General features: G+C 45.6%; 2 protein-coding genes across 21 annotated transcripts in view; one reads left to right on the top strand and one right to left on the bottom strand.

Moving 5' to 3' along the window:
• The window catches only part of LOC118098703 (CREB3 regulatory factor), a 28160-nt gene extending 21620 nt beyond the window's left edge, over positions 1-6540 (top strand). For all 19 annotated transcript variants that reach the window (XM_035142872.2, XM_035142834.2, XM_035142796.2 and 16 more), the window contains exon 10: positions 92-6540. In XM_035142872.2, the coding sequence (XP_034998763.1) occupies positions 92-198 (107 nt within the window). In that variant the 3' untranslated portion in view covers positions 199-6540. The remainder of the gene's footprint in view (positions 1-91) is intronic.
• Positions 6541-7750: 1210 nt separating this feature from the next.
• Positions 7751-18365, bottom strand: LOC118098550 (ectonucleoside triphosphate diphosphohydrolase 7). Of its 2 annotated transcripts, XM_035142510.2 has the most exons (15): positions 18144-18365; positions 17204-17579; positions 17015-17115; positions 16733-16918; positions 16361-16566; positions 14860-15010; positions 14626-14729; positions 14463-14522; positions 13860-14008; positions 13435-13601; positions 12866-13067; positions 12088-12207; positions 11917-12002; positions 10796-10957; positions 7751-10098 (listed from the first exon to the last, which is right to left on the bottom strand). In XM_035142510.2, exons 3-15 carry the CDS (start codon positions 17020-17022, stop codon positions 9882-9884), a joined length of 1818 nt encoding a protein of 605 aa, XP_034998401.1. In that variant the 5' UTR covers positions 17023-17115; positions 17204-17579; positions 18144-18365; the 3' UTR covers positions 7751-9881. The 2 variants fall into 2 exon arrangements, with proteins under 2 accessions (XP_034998401.1, XP_034998390.1); XM_035142499.2 differs by lacking the exon at positions 17204-17579.
• Between the last annotated feature and the right edge of the window lie 174 nt (positions 18366-18539).

Consider the following 18539-nt stretch of genomic DNA (forward strand, 5'->3'; position numbering starts at 1 on the left):
ATCTATATCTGAATCTTTGCTTGTTGTCGTATGGTTTGTTTTCTCCCTCTCTCTCCCCATCACACTTCATTTATTTCCGTGACGACTGCAGGGCCTTTAGTCGCCGGGCGGACCAAAGACTTTGTGCAGAGGATTTTGGCAGCCAGTCAGAACCAGCGCAAGGAGCCCCTGCAGGGAGGAGACGAGACAGCGGGGTAAACCCACCCAGCGACCCCCTTTCCTCTCCCTCTCCTGATTCCACGCCCTCGCTCGGCCGCAGCACCGCCAACCAACCGGACCCGAGCGAGCTTCTCGTCACCACCTCCACTCTCTCACTGTGTAAAAAGGAAGGGGTGAAGCGGAGGTGGAGAGGCTTGGGGAGCACACGAAGAGGAAGGAGTAGCGTAAACAAAATGGGAGTAAATTGCCGCCCTGCTCTCAGTCCTGCCCTGTTGGCCCTCCAATCAGCAGCCGCCTTCACCGCTCTGTCTCTGCCGGCTGCACCACAACCACCACCAGACCAGAGCTGCTGCTGACGTCCCCGTATTCTGTGTTCTGTCTGTGAGTGTGTGTGTGTGTGTGAGTGAGTGTGTGTTGGACATGTAACATACTGTATGAGCGTGTACAGTGTTCCTCTCTCCCTCTGTGTGCTGTATTTGTACCCCATTGTGCCTATGAATAGACATTGCACTGTTTTGTAGATGGTTGTAGTCGTCGGCAGGGGACCGGTAGTGAGCCGAGGGCGAGGGGGCATCTGAGGATAGAGGAAGTGCTAAAATAAGGAAGTGGGAGGAGCCCAGGCCTGGAAAACAAAGAGGCGTGTGTGTGTGTGTCTGTGTGTGTGTCTGTGTGTGTGTGTGTGTCTGTGTGTGTCTGTGTGTGTATTTTCATTTGACTGGGCTCCCTATAGAAACACTGCATTCCATTCAGATTGCATCGGCATCTAAAATGTCAGCGAGCGTTGTGATATGCAACAAGCGCCGTGGTCCTGATGCCAGATCAGCTGTTAATGGAAACAACCGAGTGTTTGTTGTGGAAAAGTCCTCGGAGCTTTAATACCCCGCCCCCTCACTCTTTAACACCCCATCACTTTGTAAGCAGAGTTAAAAACGAAAGAGAAAACTGCACCTTAATTCAAACTGACCAAAGATAACTGAGACTGCTGAGCCACTCAGATGCTGCCAACCATTACCACGTCATTAAAAAGAGTGATGGATACGCTCACTGAAACATTTAGATTGCTGCCATGTTTACCTACGTGCGTCCTCAAAGGTTGACGTCACTGACCCCCCCGTTCACCTAAATGCACTACCACCACGAGTCGGAGAGGCCGTGGTGACAGATTGGAGCTGCAGCCTGGTGCTCCTCCATCTGCAGCCGCTTCGTTCACCCACAAAGGGAAGTGTCCTCAGTGCCTCCCGCGCCCTCTCCTCAACCCCTGACCTGAATATGTAGCGCACCTTCCTGAATTGCAATGACAAATAGAGGAAAAAAAGACACTTGTAGATCTAGAAAGCAAATAAGTTCAATTTGTTTGTTTTTTAATATTCTGACTATGATTTTGTTGTTATTTGGCAAAGCCACCGCCCACAAAGTGGGCGTCAGTCTTGAGATGAAATCTGCCTTTCTTCTGTGGTCTCTGCTGAAGCTGTAGACCGACATGTACAAGGTCTCTAAATGTTGTCGGACATAAAATGTCAAGGACCCTATGAATTGCACTGTGGTAAGAGCAACCAAGCACCTTTTGAAGAGGGCTTCAGATCCTCCAAAAGAGAAAGAAAAGACTCTTGGCACCTTTTTCTAAAGACAGATATTGATTGAGAACGTCGTGGGCGCCCGGCACTTCGTCTGGTGGTCTGGGTTTGTTTCAGTTTGGTGCTACTGTTTGACGAAAACATAAAAGCAATGCAAACCTGAGCGGAGGCATTAGGCAGTAACTGCTGACTGGGTCCTGACCTGTGGGCACATATTGTTGTAATAGGCAGTTTTGCATAATGACGCCTTTCTGAAGTGCCTGGAGCTTGAAGCCACAGGGACCTGTGTTATTATGCCTGATCTTATACCCTATTACGAACGTAACCCCTGACTACTGCTCCGAGCTCGGCCTCGCTTGACTTTACTTAGAAAAAACTAAACTACAGGCTTCTGTGAAATCGTTTCACATTCTCAGCCAAAAAAATTCAACCAAAATCTTCTCCTTTTCCCAGTAAACGTGGAAAACAGTAGCTGGAACCGGTTTCTGTGAACATCATCTCTGGGAAATATAAGTTTAGAAGCGGCTGTTAGCGAAGTGATCCTCTTTGTTTTTCAACCTTGACAAGCTCCCGACTTGGTTACGTTCCCAAGCTGCTGCTCTGCAACACTGTTCGCCTCCTATGGAAACTCCATTTCCTGGAGAGGAGCAGTTAAAACTCTTAAACTCTTCACCTCCCTGAGGTCTCGCTCACAGTCGGTTTGAAAGCTGCCGATACGAAGGTTCAGGGCAGTTCCTGTTTTAGTTTTTGTTTCCTTTTTCTACGCTCTGGGAAATGTCAACTCCAGCTCGTGTGAATGCAGAGCTGTTGTGTAAACGCAGGATTCCTGTTGTCGAGGCTGGAAAGCTTCTGCTGCTGGTGAACAGGGCTGAAGCAGCAGCAGGCTGCGATGTCACTGAGGCTCTGAACGCCACCGGAGAAACCTGCTTGGGTTTTATTTTACAAGATGTAGGACGAGTCCAACACTGAGGGCGGCAGAAGGAAAGTCTCTCCTGTTTGGATAAAGGTGCTCTCTGCTCTTCCCGCTGCTGAGACGTGCATTCCTCCCTCCCTCCTTCTTTTCTTTCAAGGCTTGGGAAGCTGGCGACGCTGCCAGCGGAGTCACAGGATCTCCTGCTGGCAGCTGCCTCCCTCACATGCGGCAAACGAGCAAAGACAATTGTACACATCGCTGGAGTTTAAAATGTTGTGCGACCCGTGTGTCAACGTCGTAGGAGGTGGAGGTCTCTGGGTTTAGGAGAGATTCCTCTTTGAATGCTTAAGTGTGTCCTGATGTTTCCCTTCCTCTGAAGTTACGTAACGCGAAGCACCATCTGCTGTGTACATTGATCTATATGCCAAAAACTGAACTGGAGAGCAAACTGTTGAAACACAGCGAAGTCCTCCCACAGATTCCAACAACAAGCACGACACGGCGCCGCAACCACCGAGATGGTCTCAAGGCTTTAAGTGATGCCGCAGCGCTTTCCCCTCTTTCCTCTTTGTATCGCGCTATGTCCCTTTAACTGTGAAGCTGTAACGGGGAGGGGCCAGTGTTTGGCGAGGCCACTTGTCTCTGCTCACATTCCTGACTCAGTTTCCCAGAAAGCTCATGTTTATGTATACCTGGAAGCAGGAGGCAGATATTCTGAGGGGAGGAAACCGAAGGGACCCAAAGATGGACGTCTGCGGCTCGGCCCGGTTTTCACGGCGGGCTGAGCTTCGGCCGCGTGGACCCAGGAACAGCTGAGAGGACACAGGAGTGATGCTCTCGGCTCACTCAGGCCAACGCTGACCTAATGTGGACAATGACTCTGCAAAAAAAAAACAAAGACGATCTTTGTCCGAGTTACTTCCTCGCTGGGTGTCACCGTCCGGCGGAGACGGGGAGAAGCAAACAGTCCCGAAACTCGCCTGATGCTTTTTACTGAGAGGGAGAAGGTTCGATCCCCCTCAGCTGCTGGAGGAGGATCCAGTGTTAAAGTGAAGCTGCAGATAAACATCTACTGCGATTGATGTGCAAATATCCTCTGGACGCACTCACGCCCTTTAACCATTAAGTTGTCCAGTATTTCAGGAGATTGTCACTCAGCCAAGGCCCAACAGCTCCTCAGATTAAATCCAGCTGCAACAATTTCACACACTCATAAATATTAGTCCCCTAAACGTGCATTTCATCAAGATCCACAAGTGATTCCCAGAGAAATCAATGAAAATGTCAAACAACTTCTCACAGTGTTAAAGAAATGAATTCCTGGATAAAAAGCTGTCCAGTAGGTGGCGCTGTGACTATGACTGAATATTGTCATGTAGATGTCTTCAACGTAAACTCTTCTAATAACTTTTAATCGCAGACGTCTTTTTGAAGGTGGAGTTTGTTTTTAAATCTCCAAAAATGACCTGTTGGGTTTTGACAATGACTCCAAGAGGCTTAATCGTACATTTGTGCGTGATGTTCCACAACATCTGACGCACTTTGCCAAGTATTGTGAGTTTACGAGCAAGTTTAGCTTCAAAATTGCGATTTGTTTGGAAGAAAAGGGAAAAAATACTTCTTTGGGTCATCGCAGCAGTCAGAGCGTGTGCGACCTTAAAAAGGAAAAGACGATGTTCTGCGTTAAGTTAGCTACAAACAAACGTAAAAACAGATTGAATTTATTGTAGAAATGTGACTCTAGTGCCTCCAGTGGATATTTGAACTACTACAAGTGATAAAACCTCCAACTTTTTATATTTTATACTAAACGATTACTTGATGAATACATTGTTAAAGTGGTAATTATTTGCAGTCCCCGACGAATTGTCTTCTTTCTGCGAACCAACTCGAAGCTAAGTGAGCGTAGACGCATGTGACGGACACTGTTTGCCTCCCCCCCCCGTCTCAGCCTCCGTGCGACCGCAGCAGGTTTTTGGACGCGGCGCTGAGGCTTTGTGGGACTTGGCGGGTTTGAATGGACCCATCAGTAAACCAACACTGGTGGGAGGCTGCTGACCTCCGGGTGCCCGTCCCCACTCTGCTCCAGCGCTCGCATTGTCGGAGACACTCAGGCTTCTCCGGTTTCAAAGGCGACGGGTCTCCGGGGCAGAGGAGGCCGGGGGACATGGCACTTAGCCGGGGGCCTCGCAGAAGTTTATCCGAAACCTTTTAATCCCTTCCAGCACCTCCGCCGCCGCCCGTCCAGCTCTTGACAGCTGCCGAGGACGACTTCAGCTGAACCCACCTGCGTCTTGAGGCCCGGCCTCCTGCTGGTGACCTGGAAACCCAGATGGGGGGGGGGAAGGGTTTGAACTCCACATTTCTTGTTGGTGAAGCCGAGGCTCCAGCTCCAGCTCCGGCCTCAGGTGTCTTATCATCGCGTTCGATTCCCTGAGCTCAGCGTCTGTTTTTCAGAAATCTCTGACGATCTTTCAAAACCCAGAAGTGACGAGAACACGTCCGAGTTCGACCTGGGTTTTCTCACTGGTTTAAAGTGGGCGGGGCTCCGGTGTAAATAGGATCAATGCAACAATCAGGATTCATCAACATTTAAATGAAAGTGACGACAGCTGATTTGGTTTTAATTGAAACAAACCTCAACGCCCTGACAGGGACGATTAACGTAGATTTCATTTTGTAACTTTAACTTAAGCTTATTTTTGTCATAAATTTCATTTCACAAGATTTTAGGAGCTTTAATCACAAATTGTAACAAAAAAACAATCTCATCAAGAAACTAAAGAAGAAGTTGAACCTTTTTCCCAAGTTGTGAGTCTGTTTGTTTCCAAAAATAGAAGTTGGCAGGAAATGACACATCTAAAAAAATTAACATGTTTTTATAAAAGAAATTATAAAGGAAATAGAGATAAACGCACCTGATAATAAAACTGTGATCCAAATTCTCCAAACTCTTTCAACAACTTTTGGACACAAAGTTTAAAAGTTTAAAAGAATAGTTCAACGTTTGGGGAAACACAGTTATTAGCTCTCTTGTGCCAAGCTGTGGGATCGCTGCACTTCACACCACACAATGTGTCTCGTGATCGGGAGTGTTGCACAACCGACTTTCACACGACTCCATCTTCCACCAGGAGATTTAACATGTTATAACACAACAATTAACACGAGATATGTTGTGAGTTTAACACTGGAAGTAAAAAAAAAGTGTTAAAATGAAATCGGCTTTTATTGGAAGTTATACTTTCTTTGCTCGGTGCACAGATTTTTTTTACGAAAGTTCAGATTTAACGTTTCTCATTCGTCAACGCAAATATATTATCAATGAGGTTTTGTGCGTGGTCGTTTGTCGTGTTCTGTTTTGAAACATCACCAGAGGTCGCAGACGTCGAGCTCGATGAGTCGAAGGTCGGGACGTGGATGTTGAGCAGGAAAGGGACGAACTTTAAGGGAAGGACATAAAACTTTGGTATCAAGAAATAAAACAATCACGTCCCTGCTGGTTCTTTAACGCGTTGAGAAAAACCTGCTGAACGACGGGAGGCCACGAAAAACCAAGAGACGAGCAAACATTCCACGACGCCATGTCATATACTGTACAGCAACCTTTACTTCTGTCCTCCCTCCGTCAGTAATCACAGTACTACAGTAAATACTTTGGACCTGTTAACACATTAACACATCTTTATGTACAACTCCTTCATCAGTAAGTAACCTTTAAGAAAATAGTCAAAAAAAAACAACAAAACAAAAAAATACAAGAAGTGCCGTACAAATAGAAGCCTAATATTTTTTGTTTTGGTTTTGTGTGAGTGTACTGTACACCTGTATAATGTATATTTTAATATTTATATGCAGCTGTTGTATTAAAGTATATTTTTAAGATAAGAAAAACGGCGCCGTGTTTCTTTTCAGGTGCGTGACGGAGACTCGCTGCCACGTTTCCTCTGAAGTTGAAGCTGATAATTGCTCGTTATCACAATCCTCCAGCAGAAAGAAGGTGTGAAGTGAAGCTGCAGTTCAATTTAAGGTGTTTGGGTCTTTTTGTGTTTTGTCTTCACTTCATCCTGCAGCAGCCTGGAGGTGCAGGTCACACGCTGCACAGCACCACCAGCAGGTCACAGTGTGTCACTGCATCCGTTATGATGAAAGTGGATTTTACATAACTTGATGGTGAAGGAACAAAGGCGCCGACGGCTCTTTGTTCTGCCGCTGATGGTTTCATTGGAAGGATCCAGATCAGACCTGGTTCAGGTGCATCTGTCAGATCTCACACTTTAAAGCTGCCTCCCAGGATGAACTCAGGAACCATAACGTCCGATTGTCAGTTGCATCCTTGCAGCTCGTCTTTATGGAACTCGTGTCCCTGTTTCTCCGGATGAGTCCCAGCCGGAAACCTCAGAGGCAGTTTCCACAAAAACCTGCTTAAATAAAACCAAAGCTAGAAGCTTAGCTCAATCATTAGATGCCTTTAAAGGTCAAATGCGTCAAATTTCTCTCAGGTTCAAATTCAATTTTCATTTTCCAATACAAGAGAGTAAATCTGATCTGAGGTGTTTCGTAGGTTTGTAGTTCAAAAAGCGATTAAAAGGAGGAAATTTGGGTTGAAACTTGAAGTATTTTTACAATTTTAATTCACCTTTGGTTTTTAAAATAATGATTTACATTTTGTTGTTTTGTATGAATGATTTCTCTTAGAAAATGTTGGCAGGTTTATATGTAAACGTTTAGCTTCTGTCTGATCCTGTTCAGTGGTGGAGGAGGAACAATAATTTACTAAGAACCACTTTGGTAAAAGTACCAATGAAACCATCAATGTGGCTGCAGGAGGCGGGGTCCAATGTTACCTGCCCGCTGATTGGACCATTTTACAACAGATATTTGCTAATGTGTAGTGGAGTAAAGGTGAAAAGTACCTAAAAATAAATTTACTTAGGTACAAACACATGAAAAATGTACTGAAGTACAGTAACAGTACATGTACACGATCTGAACACTCACTAACAGTGTCTGATCCACTGACCTGTGGGAAGCAGCCGAGTGGACGTTAAGGTCAAAGTTCAGGACCAAACATCTCACACAACACAAAACTAAAGAGTCGACATTTATTACAAAAAAAATGATTTTCTTTATTGGAATGGAATCGATTCTATTCACATTGATGTTCAAGGTACCTGGATTAAAAACATGAGAGTCACGGGTTCCCTTCGGTGAATCAGTTCTACATTGCACGACGCCCAGCTCTGGGAAAAACACTCGACGAGTTCGTAAAGCGGCAGAAATCCCACAATCCACCTCAGGACCAAACCAGGACGAGGAGTGAGGTTTGTGATTGAGAGGTAAAGGAGGACGTCTCTGTCGGAGCTCAGACGTCAGAGTGGAACCACTGAGGAACAGATGAAGACCCAGGGTGAAAACTCCAGCCGACAGTTTGACGACATCACGTCAGAATCCATCAGAGTCAGAACGAGAAGAAACGAAACAAGTGGAATCACAATTATTATTATTTTTTTTTTACAAAGCTCTTGATTGTGCAGCTTCTCGGTTAAAGGAAACGTATTCAGGTTTTAATGAGTGTAACTAAGGTTTACATTCCCAGAAAACATCCCTTTCCTCATACTTGGACTTATACATACTTATATTTATTCCTCAGACTGAATAAAGACGGACGACATGACCCAAAAGTGAAGCCAAAGCGTCTTGATCGCCCCCCGGTGGCTTTTTGGCATCATTTCTGGAAAGTGGGAGGAAGTGGGGACACGTCGACCACCTTTAAATCACAGTTCACTACAGACTTTGGGCTTTTTAACTCCGTAGAAGAGAAAAACTTTAAAACACGAGAGGAAAGAAACTCTGAATAAAACCATCATACGTCTCCTTTAACGACCAAACTTTCACAAAACATCTTATTATTTTAACAAAGGAATCAGCTTCTTAACCATCAACACCTCGGAATAAAATCCATAAGAATTAATATATCACATGATCTTTCTGACATTAAAATTAAAAACATCTCCCACTGTGGGATTAACACATAATTTAACTTCTCAGGAAGTTTCAACAGTTAATAATCAGACACAGATTTGCATCGTCATGGTTGTTGCTCCGCTGAACAATTTACAGCAATGAAATACAGTAAAAATTAAAAATGAGTAAAATAGACCCCTATTTTCACAATAAGGCCTTTTTCCTCAGAAGTGGTTTTAAATGTGAAAACCACCAAATCGGATGAGACCAGATTTTTCCCTTTAGTGGAATCGGGCCTCCGGGGTCTTGGTCTGTTTTCGGCAGCTTCATCCAGACGCCGAGCAGATCTCTCAGCTTGTCGCAGATGAAACGCCTCTCGGCTCGGTCTTTGCACTGATAAAGATCTGGGCTGGGCTGGACAGGGGGACGGGGGGGGGACGGGGTCCTGGCAGGACAACAGTGGCATTCAAGTATCAAAGCCCAATCTGAGGCCGGAGCTCTGGGGCCGACGTCATCCGTCTGCGGGGCTGCTTTCGAGGGAATCGCTCCATCGGGGACGGACGGAGATGAAGATGAAAGAGACGTTCGCTCGCTGTGACACCAGCTCGCTGAAGATCAAGGCTCGAAGTTGTGAGGCTGCTGATGCTTCAGCTGCTTGATGGAGTTTTTGTCGCTGCCGTTTCACCGAGTGGAAAAATAAACTGTTCTCCGCTGAGTGACGGCTTCGTCCTCTTTGCTTCCTCCGTTTGCAGGAGAGGAAGGATTTTAAAAAGGGAAGGAAACGATCTCATAAGATGTCGTTTGGATTCATTTAAAATCAAATATATTCTCATGCGTCATGTTGGACGATCAATAATCCCACATTCTTACACCAAATCTCTTCCAACGCTGAATCCAGGTTCACTGTCGAACCGCCGGGAAACTAGAAACTGGATCTGAGAGGGAATGGTTAGCGTTTGATCCTGTAATGCGGAGGTGATTCTTTTCATCTGAAATTGTCTTGAAGAGAAAGAGAGAACATCTTCCCCGTCTGAGATGAGCTCTGTGCTCCAAGCTGCACGATCAAAGAGGAGTTTGATGTCCAGGCTCATTAAAGCGTCTCTGCTCCGTGTTGTTTCTCCGTGAAATGAAATCCCGCCTCTTCACGTACGCCTCTGGCTGCTCAGTAATCATCAGGATCCTTATTATCCTCGCATTCTTTAGTGTTGGATTTGCGGTTACAGTAAATTACGCTGCTCATCCACGTGGAACCTCCTGTTGCGTCTTCCTCAGGGGAGGAGAGCGTCTCCCTCCTCCACCCAGAGCAGGCTCAGGGCCTCCGCCTGCCGCTGCTCCCGCTGGTGGATCCTCCGCAGGCGCAGGATGTAGAGCAGGATGGCGAGCACCACGACCAGGATGCAGAGCGAGAACAGGTGGTGGTTGTAGACGAAGGAGGAGCGCAGCCAGCTGGGGTGGCTCTGTCGCAGCGTCTCCTGCTGCAGGTCCCTGGAGGAGAGAGACATGAAGGTGCAAGTCTCGTAAAAACAAACTTCTAATCTTTACTGTTGAACAAAACAACGATAAGAGCGGAGGACATGAGTCCTGCAACATAAAAAACTATCTCATATCTAGGGACACTAAAAAAACAAGTCCTGTGAGAAAGGCCGTATCCTCTCTCACACGGGAGCAGTCGACCTTGAACAAAGTGATAAATCTAATCTCATCTATCTTTCCACCCAAGGGCGAGGCTACGTGGTTTATTCAGCCGTGACTGCAGGAATAAAAGAGACTGTAGATGAAGATGGACGACGCGTCTCCACTTCCTCCCACTATCCAGAAAGGAAGCTAAAATACCCCAGAAACAAACGCTGCCATCTTGGGTCGATGACGTCATTTTGCGTCTGTGCAGTAGCGATCGGGGGGGTGGAGCTGCGGCAGCGAGGTCGCACCAAAACACGCGTTCAACAAATAAAAATGTTTGAACCCAACTATCAAATTAAAAATGTTGGTCTGAACTCAGCCTGACCCGTCACGCGAGTCTACCAACGAGACGTCTGATCCCCCGAGGACTCGCTCCACCACAACCGTTGCATCGTTAGCTGCTTTAGCTGCAGAGCCCTCTACATTTGAACTCGGTCACAGTGACTAAACATTTATCTATGAACATTTTTTTGAGAAATATATAATGAAAACCAGGAGTTACCTGAGAGGCAGGAAGCGTGTTTTATAAAGAATGGCGCCCAGCGTCCACTGAACCTCCTTGTCGTAAACCAGCTGAGCCGTTTTCAGACTGGGGTAGTCAGCGGGGAATCGGAAACCAGAGTGCAGCACCTCGTACATCCAGGCCGATTTGAAGCACTGATGCCTGGGTTGGAAAGAACAGAGCGACGGGTTAAAGAGCAAAGGGAGGACGGGTTTTCACTGGATAACAGTCGGACCTGCGCCACCTACAGGCCAGACGCAGCAGTGTTCAACAGCAGCCTGAGACTCAGATGTGCAATTAACAAGCAACATAATAAATCATAGCAGCTGTGATTTTAATTTGTCACCTGCAGATAACTACATTTTTCAGATAGTGTTTAAACCTACAAAATATTGAGATAAAAGCTGAAGCATATTCTCAGAGTAACAATACGGTTCAGTTAAGTCCAGTCTCTGGTTTTGGATTCTATAAACTCGAGTGTTACTGAAACCAGGAAGATCTGGGGTCTCAGTGTGGTCACCAAGCACCTTCACAGATTTATGGATTCACGTGTTCACCTGCTGCTGAAATCATTCATCTCTGTTCAATGGCTCTGACCATTTCTCCAGAAGATCAACACCTGGGTTCAAGTTGTGATGTGAAGATCAAGTCCCAACTTACTGAAACTTTTTTTATCTGGTTTTCAAGTCGCAGTTTGGTTGATTCAGGGACAAAACTATTTGGAAAAGGATCATGTTTGAGCTGGAAATAGATGATTTCACAACGTTCACCACCTGCAAAGGCTTATGGAAGAAAACCTCAAGGCAGAACAGCGCCTCCATGTGGACAATCTGCAGCTTGCTGTAACACACTTCCCATTGTGTATATTACATGAAGACTTTTACATAAAGAACCAATTATAAGAGAGGATCTAAACCACTGTCTGTAATCAAATTTCTGTTTTCTCTCCATCTATCACCGAACAGACTTTAGCTGTTCCACACAGAAGTGATCTGTTCTCAGATCTGTTCTCAGACACTGACGACCACAGTGTGGTGGCTGCAGAGACACAGAAACCCAAACACGACACAGAGCAGGTTGTGTTTCATCACTATGTGACTCGGACAAAGAGATGAACCTACTTGAGTCTGCTGATGTCGGCCTGCTGAGCGAAAAGCTGGTTGTCCAGACGCTGCTTCAGTGTCGACCACCTGGTTGAGCAGTAGTCCTGCAAAACACACCCAACAGAGTTCAGAGTCACATTTCCAGTTGCTTCTCTGTACCTTTGTGTAACAGTGATGCGTTTGTGTTACCGTAGCAGCGCGGGAATATTTCCCACTGTCGTACTGTCCTCCCATCCTCAGCACGTCCTCCATACAGTAGTAAAACTCTGAGAAGCCGTAGAACTCGCTGTTGCTGAAGTTGATGGGAGCCTGAAAAAAATAAATAATACATTGACATTAATAATAACTTATTTAAAAGTAGTGCTTCTTGTTTGATATGTTCAACCTGCTTTATCTGCGATAGGTGTTAGTATTTGCCCCAGAATTAAAAGCAACATTATGCAACATCCACTGAGCAACAGCGCCCCCTGCAGCCAAACACATGATCGATTCTGTTGGGCTCCGTGTCCGAGCTAATGAGTGGTTTTCTTTCATTGTGTTGAACTGAAACACAACTGAACGCTGGATATTACCCATGATCCTCTGCTTCCTGAACCTGAAGAGCTGCTGCTGTAACAAATCCACCGAACTCTGTTCAGAACTCTTCATGTTTCAAAGTTTCCTGCTGAATATTGGAGATAAACTCTGGTTTTTAATAACTGATCTCAGTTCAGCTTCACTCTTCACCTGGAGCTGATTGTGACAGTTGAAGCTGACTCTCAGTCAGTTCTTCTCACAGGAGATGGAACCCACTCAGCAGAGTCACAGAGAACAGACGCTCAGGGAGAGAAGGAGGAAACTTTCTCCTTGTTCACACTCACTCAACCATCAAACTCTTTTTAATGGAGCTGCAGCTTTAAGGTAAGAAACAAGTTGCATAGTGTTGCTTCAAACTGTTGTAGAGCTCAGGGCTGTAAGTGAGTTGTACCTGATACACGCCCCCTGGGGACATGGTGCCATTGTGGAGGCCCAGGAAGGGCTGCACAGAATGCTGACAGTCAGCCCAGGCTCCCTGACCCCTCAGGTACAAGGTGCGGTTGTCCCTCACAACCGTGTCTGACAGACCGGCCGGCAGACACGGGTCCAGGTAGGGTTTGTCCTCAGTCAGGCCGGTCTGAGCCGTTAGAAACCTGGACAAACAGGAACATGGGAAACATTGTTCAGGTGTTAGGTAGTGAAATAAACCTGAAGTTACAGTTACTCTCTGACTTGATTGTAGATTATCTGAGGTAATCACAGAGCTTGAATTAAAAACTGTACGTTTCATCAGATGGAGCATTTTAACAAGATGAAATTACCATATTCATGAGGAGACATTAGTGTAAATAACAGAAACAACAGATTGACAAGACCGACAGGCCTGAAAACACCATTTTACATCATGCACCACCCGGCTCATGAAGTTAATACTGAGGAGGGGGTGTATTACACTAATAATAACTACTGTGTGAGACAAGATAAGCGAGACGACCAATGTGTGCGAGTGTGTGTGTGAACCTGTTCTTGGCGAATGTCTTATTCAGCAGCTGGTCCTCGTATCGCTGCCGGGCCATGTTCCCCCCGAAGCCGAGGAACGTGGTGACATAGACCCGGTACACGTGCTGCGTGTGCTCCACGTCGCAGCCCAGATTAAACTCTGCGAGAACACTCTTCCCTGCCTCCTCCTGGAAAACACACGACACACACAGGACTTGGCGTTAAGGTCGTCCCCTCTCTGAATGTAAAGAAACATGCGTGAATCTAGATCGTCTCATCAATAACAAATCACTGACAAAAACATCTGATGACATCACTTTGGGATCTGACTTATGTGACGTTGGCATTTCTAAATATTTAAAAGTGTTTCATAGACAAAATGATCAAATCAGTAAAATGATCAGCAGCTTCGTCCGAAGTGGAACGTTTGTGTGACACGTCTTTACCTCTTGTGGCGAGTTGAAGGTGATGGCACTGGGGACCTCATAGGCAATCTGCAGAGAAGCTCCGCCCATATCCATGATTCCCACTGTACGCCGCCTGCTGATTGGCTGCTGGTTCTGAGACCCAGTCGTCACCTCGACCGTGGCGTCCTCTGAAAAAACAATTTAACAAAGTTATGATTTTGTTATTGGTCAAATATTAACACTGAACACAGTATTATTTAATTATGCACTTGTTTGAAATCAGAAGAACGTGGCTCATGGAACCCAAACTAAACATTAAACAAACGGGGGGGCGTCTGATCTATGATTATAACAAGACTGCTTGATAAACAATATGTCAACTCACATCTTCTACCATTACTGACAATAACTCCTCCCTTTATCTGTCATTGCTCCTCCCTTCATACTTTTAACATTGACACATGTTTCCATCAGGTTACAAACTGTTTCTTCTAATCAATGTTGTAAATATTGTAATTTTGTTGATCGGGTCAGTTACAGCACAAGCAGCATCACTTGCACTCGGAGGTTTCTATGTTTTATTTCCTGTTAAGTGTTTTTTCTGAAGTTTCAGACACGTCTTGTTTACGCCTCCACACTCACCATTGTCAGCGTGATCAAAGCGGCCCAACACAAAGTTAATGCCAATCCATGCATACACGCCTTTAGGGGGGGGCAAGAACAAGAACATGTTATCACAGGCAATAATCCATCAACTAACTAAAACCAGTATCAGCAAATAATAACACCACCAAAGTCCTCTCACCCTCCTGTTTCCCAGAGATGACCTCAGCATGCGAGCTGGAGAACAGGAAGTCAAACTCCAGGGGAACGTCACTGACCAGGTCCTCCAAGATCGCTGTCTGTTGGCTACGGAAACACACGAGAAGCATGAATGTAACATACACAGCAGCTGAAGAGTCGGCTGAAGACGCCATCCACACCAAAACTGGAACAATGAAGCTGACTGTTTGGTGCATGTATGTGAGGGTGACTTTACCTCTCTGGCAGCAGCCTCATGCCAGCGGTGCAGAGGATGTAGAGCGGCGTCTCCTTGTGTTTGCTCTTCGGGACGTGAGCGGCGGCGAAGCTGAGGAGAGGCTGCAGGTAGTTACTGGCCTGCGTCGGGGCCTTCGACAGAGTGGAGATGCCTGTGAAGACCACGAGTACATTTATGTCTCGATGCAAACGACGACAGCGTGTTTCGCATCTGTTTTGTTGTGGTTTTGTTTTTCCAGCAACATAAGTGACACCATCTGTCCCGACCACAGCGCGTCAAACAACGGTTTCTCCAGTTGAACAAACAGGTGAACAGATCTTTGTGCAGCAGCAGCAGCTCTTTACTTGCTGCAGGTCACTTTTACAGTTTCAGACAGAAACAAACAGACCGTTCCAAACAGGCACATCGTGATCATAATTAAATCTCACTCCTCAGCGTTCATGTAACACTGTCTGTCATGTGAACACTGCAGCAGAACAGGTTCTTCTATAAAGTCTGTTACAGAACGTGACGTCCCACAGTTCAAAACGCCACGTACCCTCCTAATGTCAGCTCCTGGAACAAACTCAGCGAATCTAATCAGTCTGCTGTGACCAAGATAAGACAAAGTCACATGGACTGAACAGTTCTCACCACGACTACGACAAATTAATGAAGCTAATCTCAACAACTATTCATCATCTCAAGATGAAATGAGCACAAAAAGGAAAAAGAGACAGATTGAATTTGTAAAATAAAACATCCAGGATCTTCCTTTCTTTCCCTCTACTTTGTATTTTCCACGAATGTTCTCGTTTATCTCCTTCACACGCTCTGTCTTTACCTTCTGGCTGCGAGTCAAAGGGACGGATAGTGATAAGCAAGGATCCTCATGTCGGCACCACTGTGTTCTGAGTAACTCTGAATCACACCATTGCAACGTGTCACAATAAGACAACAGGAACAGTTGAAGACACAACATTTGAACAAACCTTTGTAGAACTTTACTCTTTTCCATTCTCACAGCACTTGCACTGATCAGATAATTGTGGTGGAAGTTTTAAACAAATCAAAATAGTAGTAAATATATAGAGCAGGGGAGAGTTGCTGCTTTTGTCTTTGTCACCTCTTGTTTAACAACGGCTCCATTTTCTCTCCATGAAAACAGTGTAAAGATCGAGACGCCAGTTTTCCACGTATCGCAGCGGAAACACGAAATCCTCAGCAAACCAAGAGCCGAGCTTTGTTTGTGTGCGTTAGACTTTTTTCACGAGTCTTGGAAACCGAACACACTCTCACACCCTTTGTGGTTTAACAGAGGACAAATATGCGATGAAAGGAATGGAGACATGCAACGCTGTGTCAACACCTCTTAATGTCACCCATTGGTTTGTGAGCGGCTATTTTGAAGCCTCGAGTTTGGCGTTTTCACTTGGAAGCCAGCGTCCACTTTTATAAACGGTCTATGCATGCTACAGAAAAACATATTAACAGCGTGATAAACTCAGCTCCGCCTCCTCACCAGGTTTGATCTTCTTCACCACAGGTTTGTGGTCGTGGTCCTTCATCTGTCGTATGTCCAGCAGGGTGTGGGGGTTCCCGTTGTGGGGCCGCCAGTAGTACACAAACACCCGAGAGCCGCTGCTGCCACAGTCCACCACAATCCCATAATTCAGAGCGGGGTTGAGGATGTCAGTGGCCTCCATTGACTCTGCAATAGAGAGGTACCTGGAAGAGAACCAACATTTTTAAGCTGTTACATCAATACTATTCTTGAAAAACTAGTTTGCAGACACTGGTACAGGTTTTCTTCACACACAATATTCAACGCTTTGCATGATGCTTTGGTTAAAATCCTCCAGCAAAGAGTCAGTGTCAAATATTTAAGACTCACTTGTTGTAATGGGCCCCAGGCGCCCGCTGGGGGCCCCGCAGCAGCCTCTGGTTGGTCCCGAAGATGAGGAGAGTGGAGATGATGAAGAGGAGCAGCAGCAGCAGCAGCCTCTGTCTGGGAGCGCAGCCCAGGGACAGCAGGGACACGCTGCAGTACCAAGAGGCCGGCAGGCAGGACAAAGTGATCCTGTGCAGGAAGACGACGACAACAACAAAGCTTAAATACACAAGTTACAACACACATCGCAAAACAAACATCACAGGCTCTTTTGCACGTCTTTACCTTGCCATAAGTCCACGTCGGCAGAAATACAAGGTGCTACAGTCGTCACCTCATGGTGTCTGCAGCCTGGTCAGGATCCTTTCCTGAGACTTATCTTCTGTCTGAGGGGGAGAAGAGGGAGAAACGTGTCAACACAGCTGAACAGCGCAGTAACTTCTCAAACTGGAACGGTGATCAGAGAGTGCATACCTCTGCCGAAGCTACCGCCCTGTCTCTGCATGTTAAAGAAAGTGATGGATCCACTCCACAATTCAATGGGTTCTTCCCTCCACAAAATGTAATCAATCTGTTCAGTAGTTTTTGGGCAAAAGCCTGAAAACGTCCACTAACTAACACAAAAATACTTCACACAATTTTAAAACAGGCTACAAATGAAGTAAATGTCACTGGCGCTCAGTGGCCCTTGCATGGTTGCTTGTTGATGGGCTCCTTCTGTTGTTTTCTGACTGATCATTTCACTTCTTTCTTTTGTTTTAATTCACCGCATTGCTTTTTGATTCATGTGGCTTTGCTGTGTTGAGCCCGTGTGGCTTCAGCAAATAACCTTTGGCACCCTGCAGAATACCTGTGGCCCGGAAGGATGAGATAAGATAAAATAATCATTTATGTCCCACAATGGGGACATTTGCAAGATTACAGCAGCAAGAGCCACAAATGGGCATCAGTAAGTAATAATGAGTAACATGCAATACTTCAGTGTAAGGAAATATAGAAAATATATGAATGGACTAATATATTCAGTGTAAAAACAACAACATGTACAGTGAGTGGATTGCAATGAATCATTCTATTGCACAGAATTGATATTTCACAGTTAGGAGACTTATACAAGTACAAACTGTACTTGCTCATTTGTCTCCTTCTACACAACACACACGATATTTACCTTGTGTTACTGTGTTAAAAGCTGCATATGTTAGCATCACATGTTCCATACAGGCCTTTATAAAAGAAGCTCACTGGCTAATGTCTTCTTTATTTAGTTTTATTAGTTATATTAGTTATAAAAGCACAGTAGCAGGAGAACGTGATGCTAACACCCACACAAACAACGCAGATCTTATATAAGCAACACAATCAGTGCTAATGTACCGGCTAGCTCCAGATGCTAACACGTCTCTGACATTACCTCCCCGACAGAAGCGACTCCAGCCCCGCGACGGTCACACTCCCTCCGCGGGGTTCGGCTGCTCCTTCGACCGGCAAGACGACGAAGTGTTTCCTGACACCATGAAAAGTGACATTCACCAGGAAGATGTTCACAGACGAGAGGAAGAGGAAGAGGAGGAGGAGGAAGAAGAGGAAGAGGAAGAAGAAGACATGACGGGAAATGAAAGCTTCCAGACTTCCGGTCGACCCGTGAACACGTTATCTATCAGCTGGCATGCTGCGTTCACAGACTATAGGAAGAATGAGACCTCACGTGTACTACCTGACAAAGTAGACTTTTCTATATTATATTATATTATATTATATTATATTATATTATATTATATTATATTATATTATATTATTAGTCCCCACA

This window comes from Hippoglossus stenolepis, chromosome 2, assembly GCF_022539355.2.
Source record: "Hippoglossus stenolepis isolate QCI-W04-F060 chromosome 2, HSTE1.2, whole genome shotgun sequence".
Taxonomy (NCBI): domain Eukaryota; kingdom Metazoa; phylum Chordata; class Actinopteri; order Pleuronectiformes; family Pleuronectidae; genus Hippoglossus; species Hippoglossus stenolepis.

Excerpts from the sequence above, each read along its gene's own strand:
- LOC118098550 (XM_035142499.2), bottom strand. Across the intron at positions 14,730-14,859 it reads ATGAGGCTGCTGCCAGAGAG|CCAACAGACAGCGATCTTGG; the intron begins GTAAAGTCACCC and ends GTGTTTCCGTAG. Across the intron at positions 13,068-13,434 it reads AAGACATTCGCCAAGAACAG|GTTTCTAACGGCTCAGACCG; the intron begins GTTCACACACAC and ends CTGTTTGTCCAG.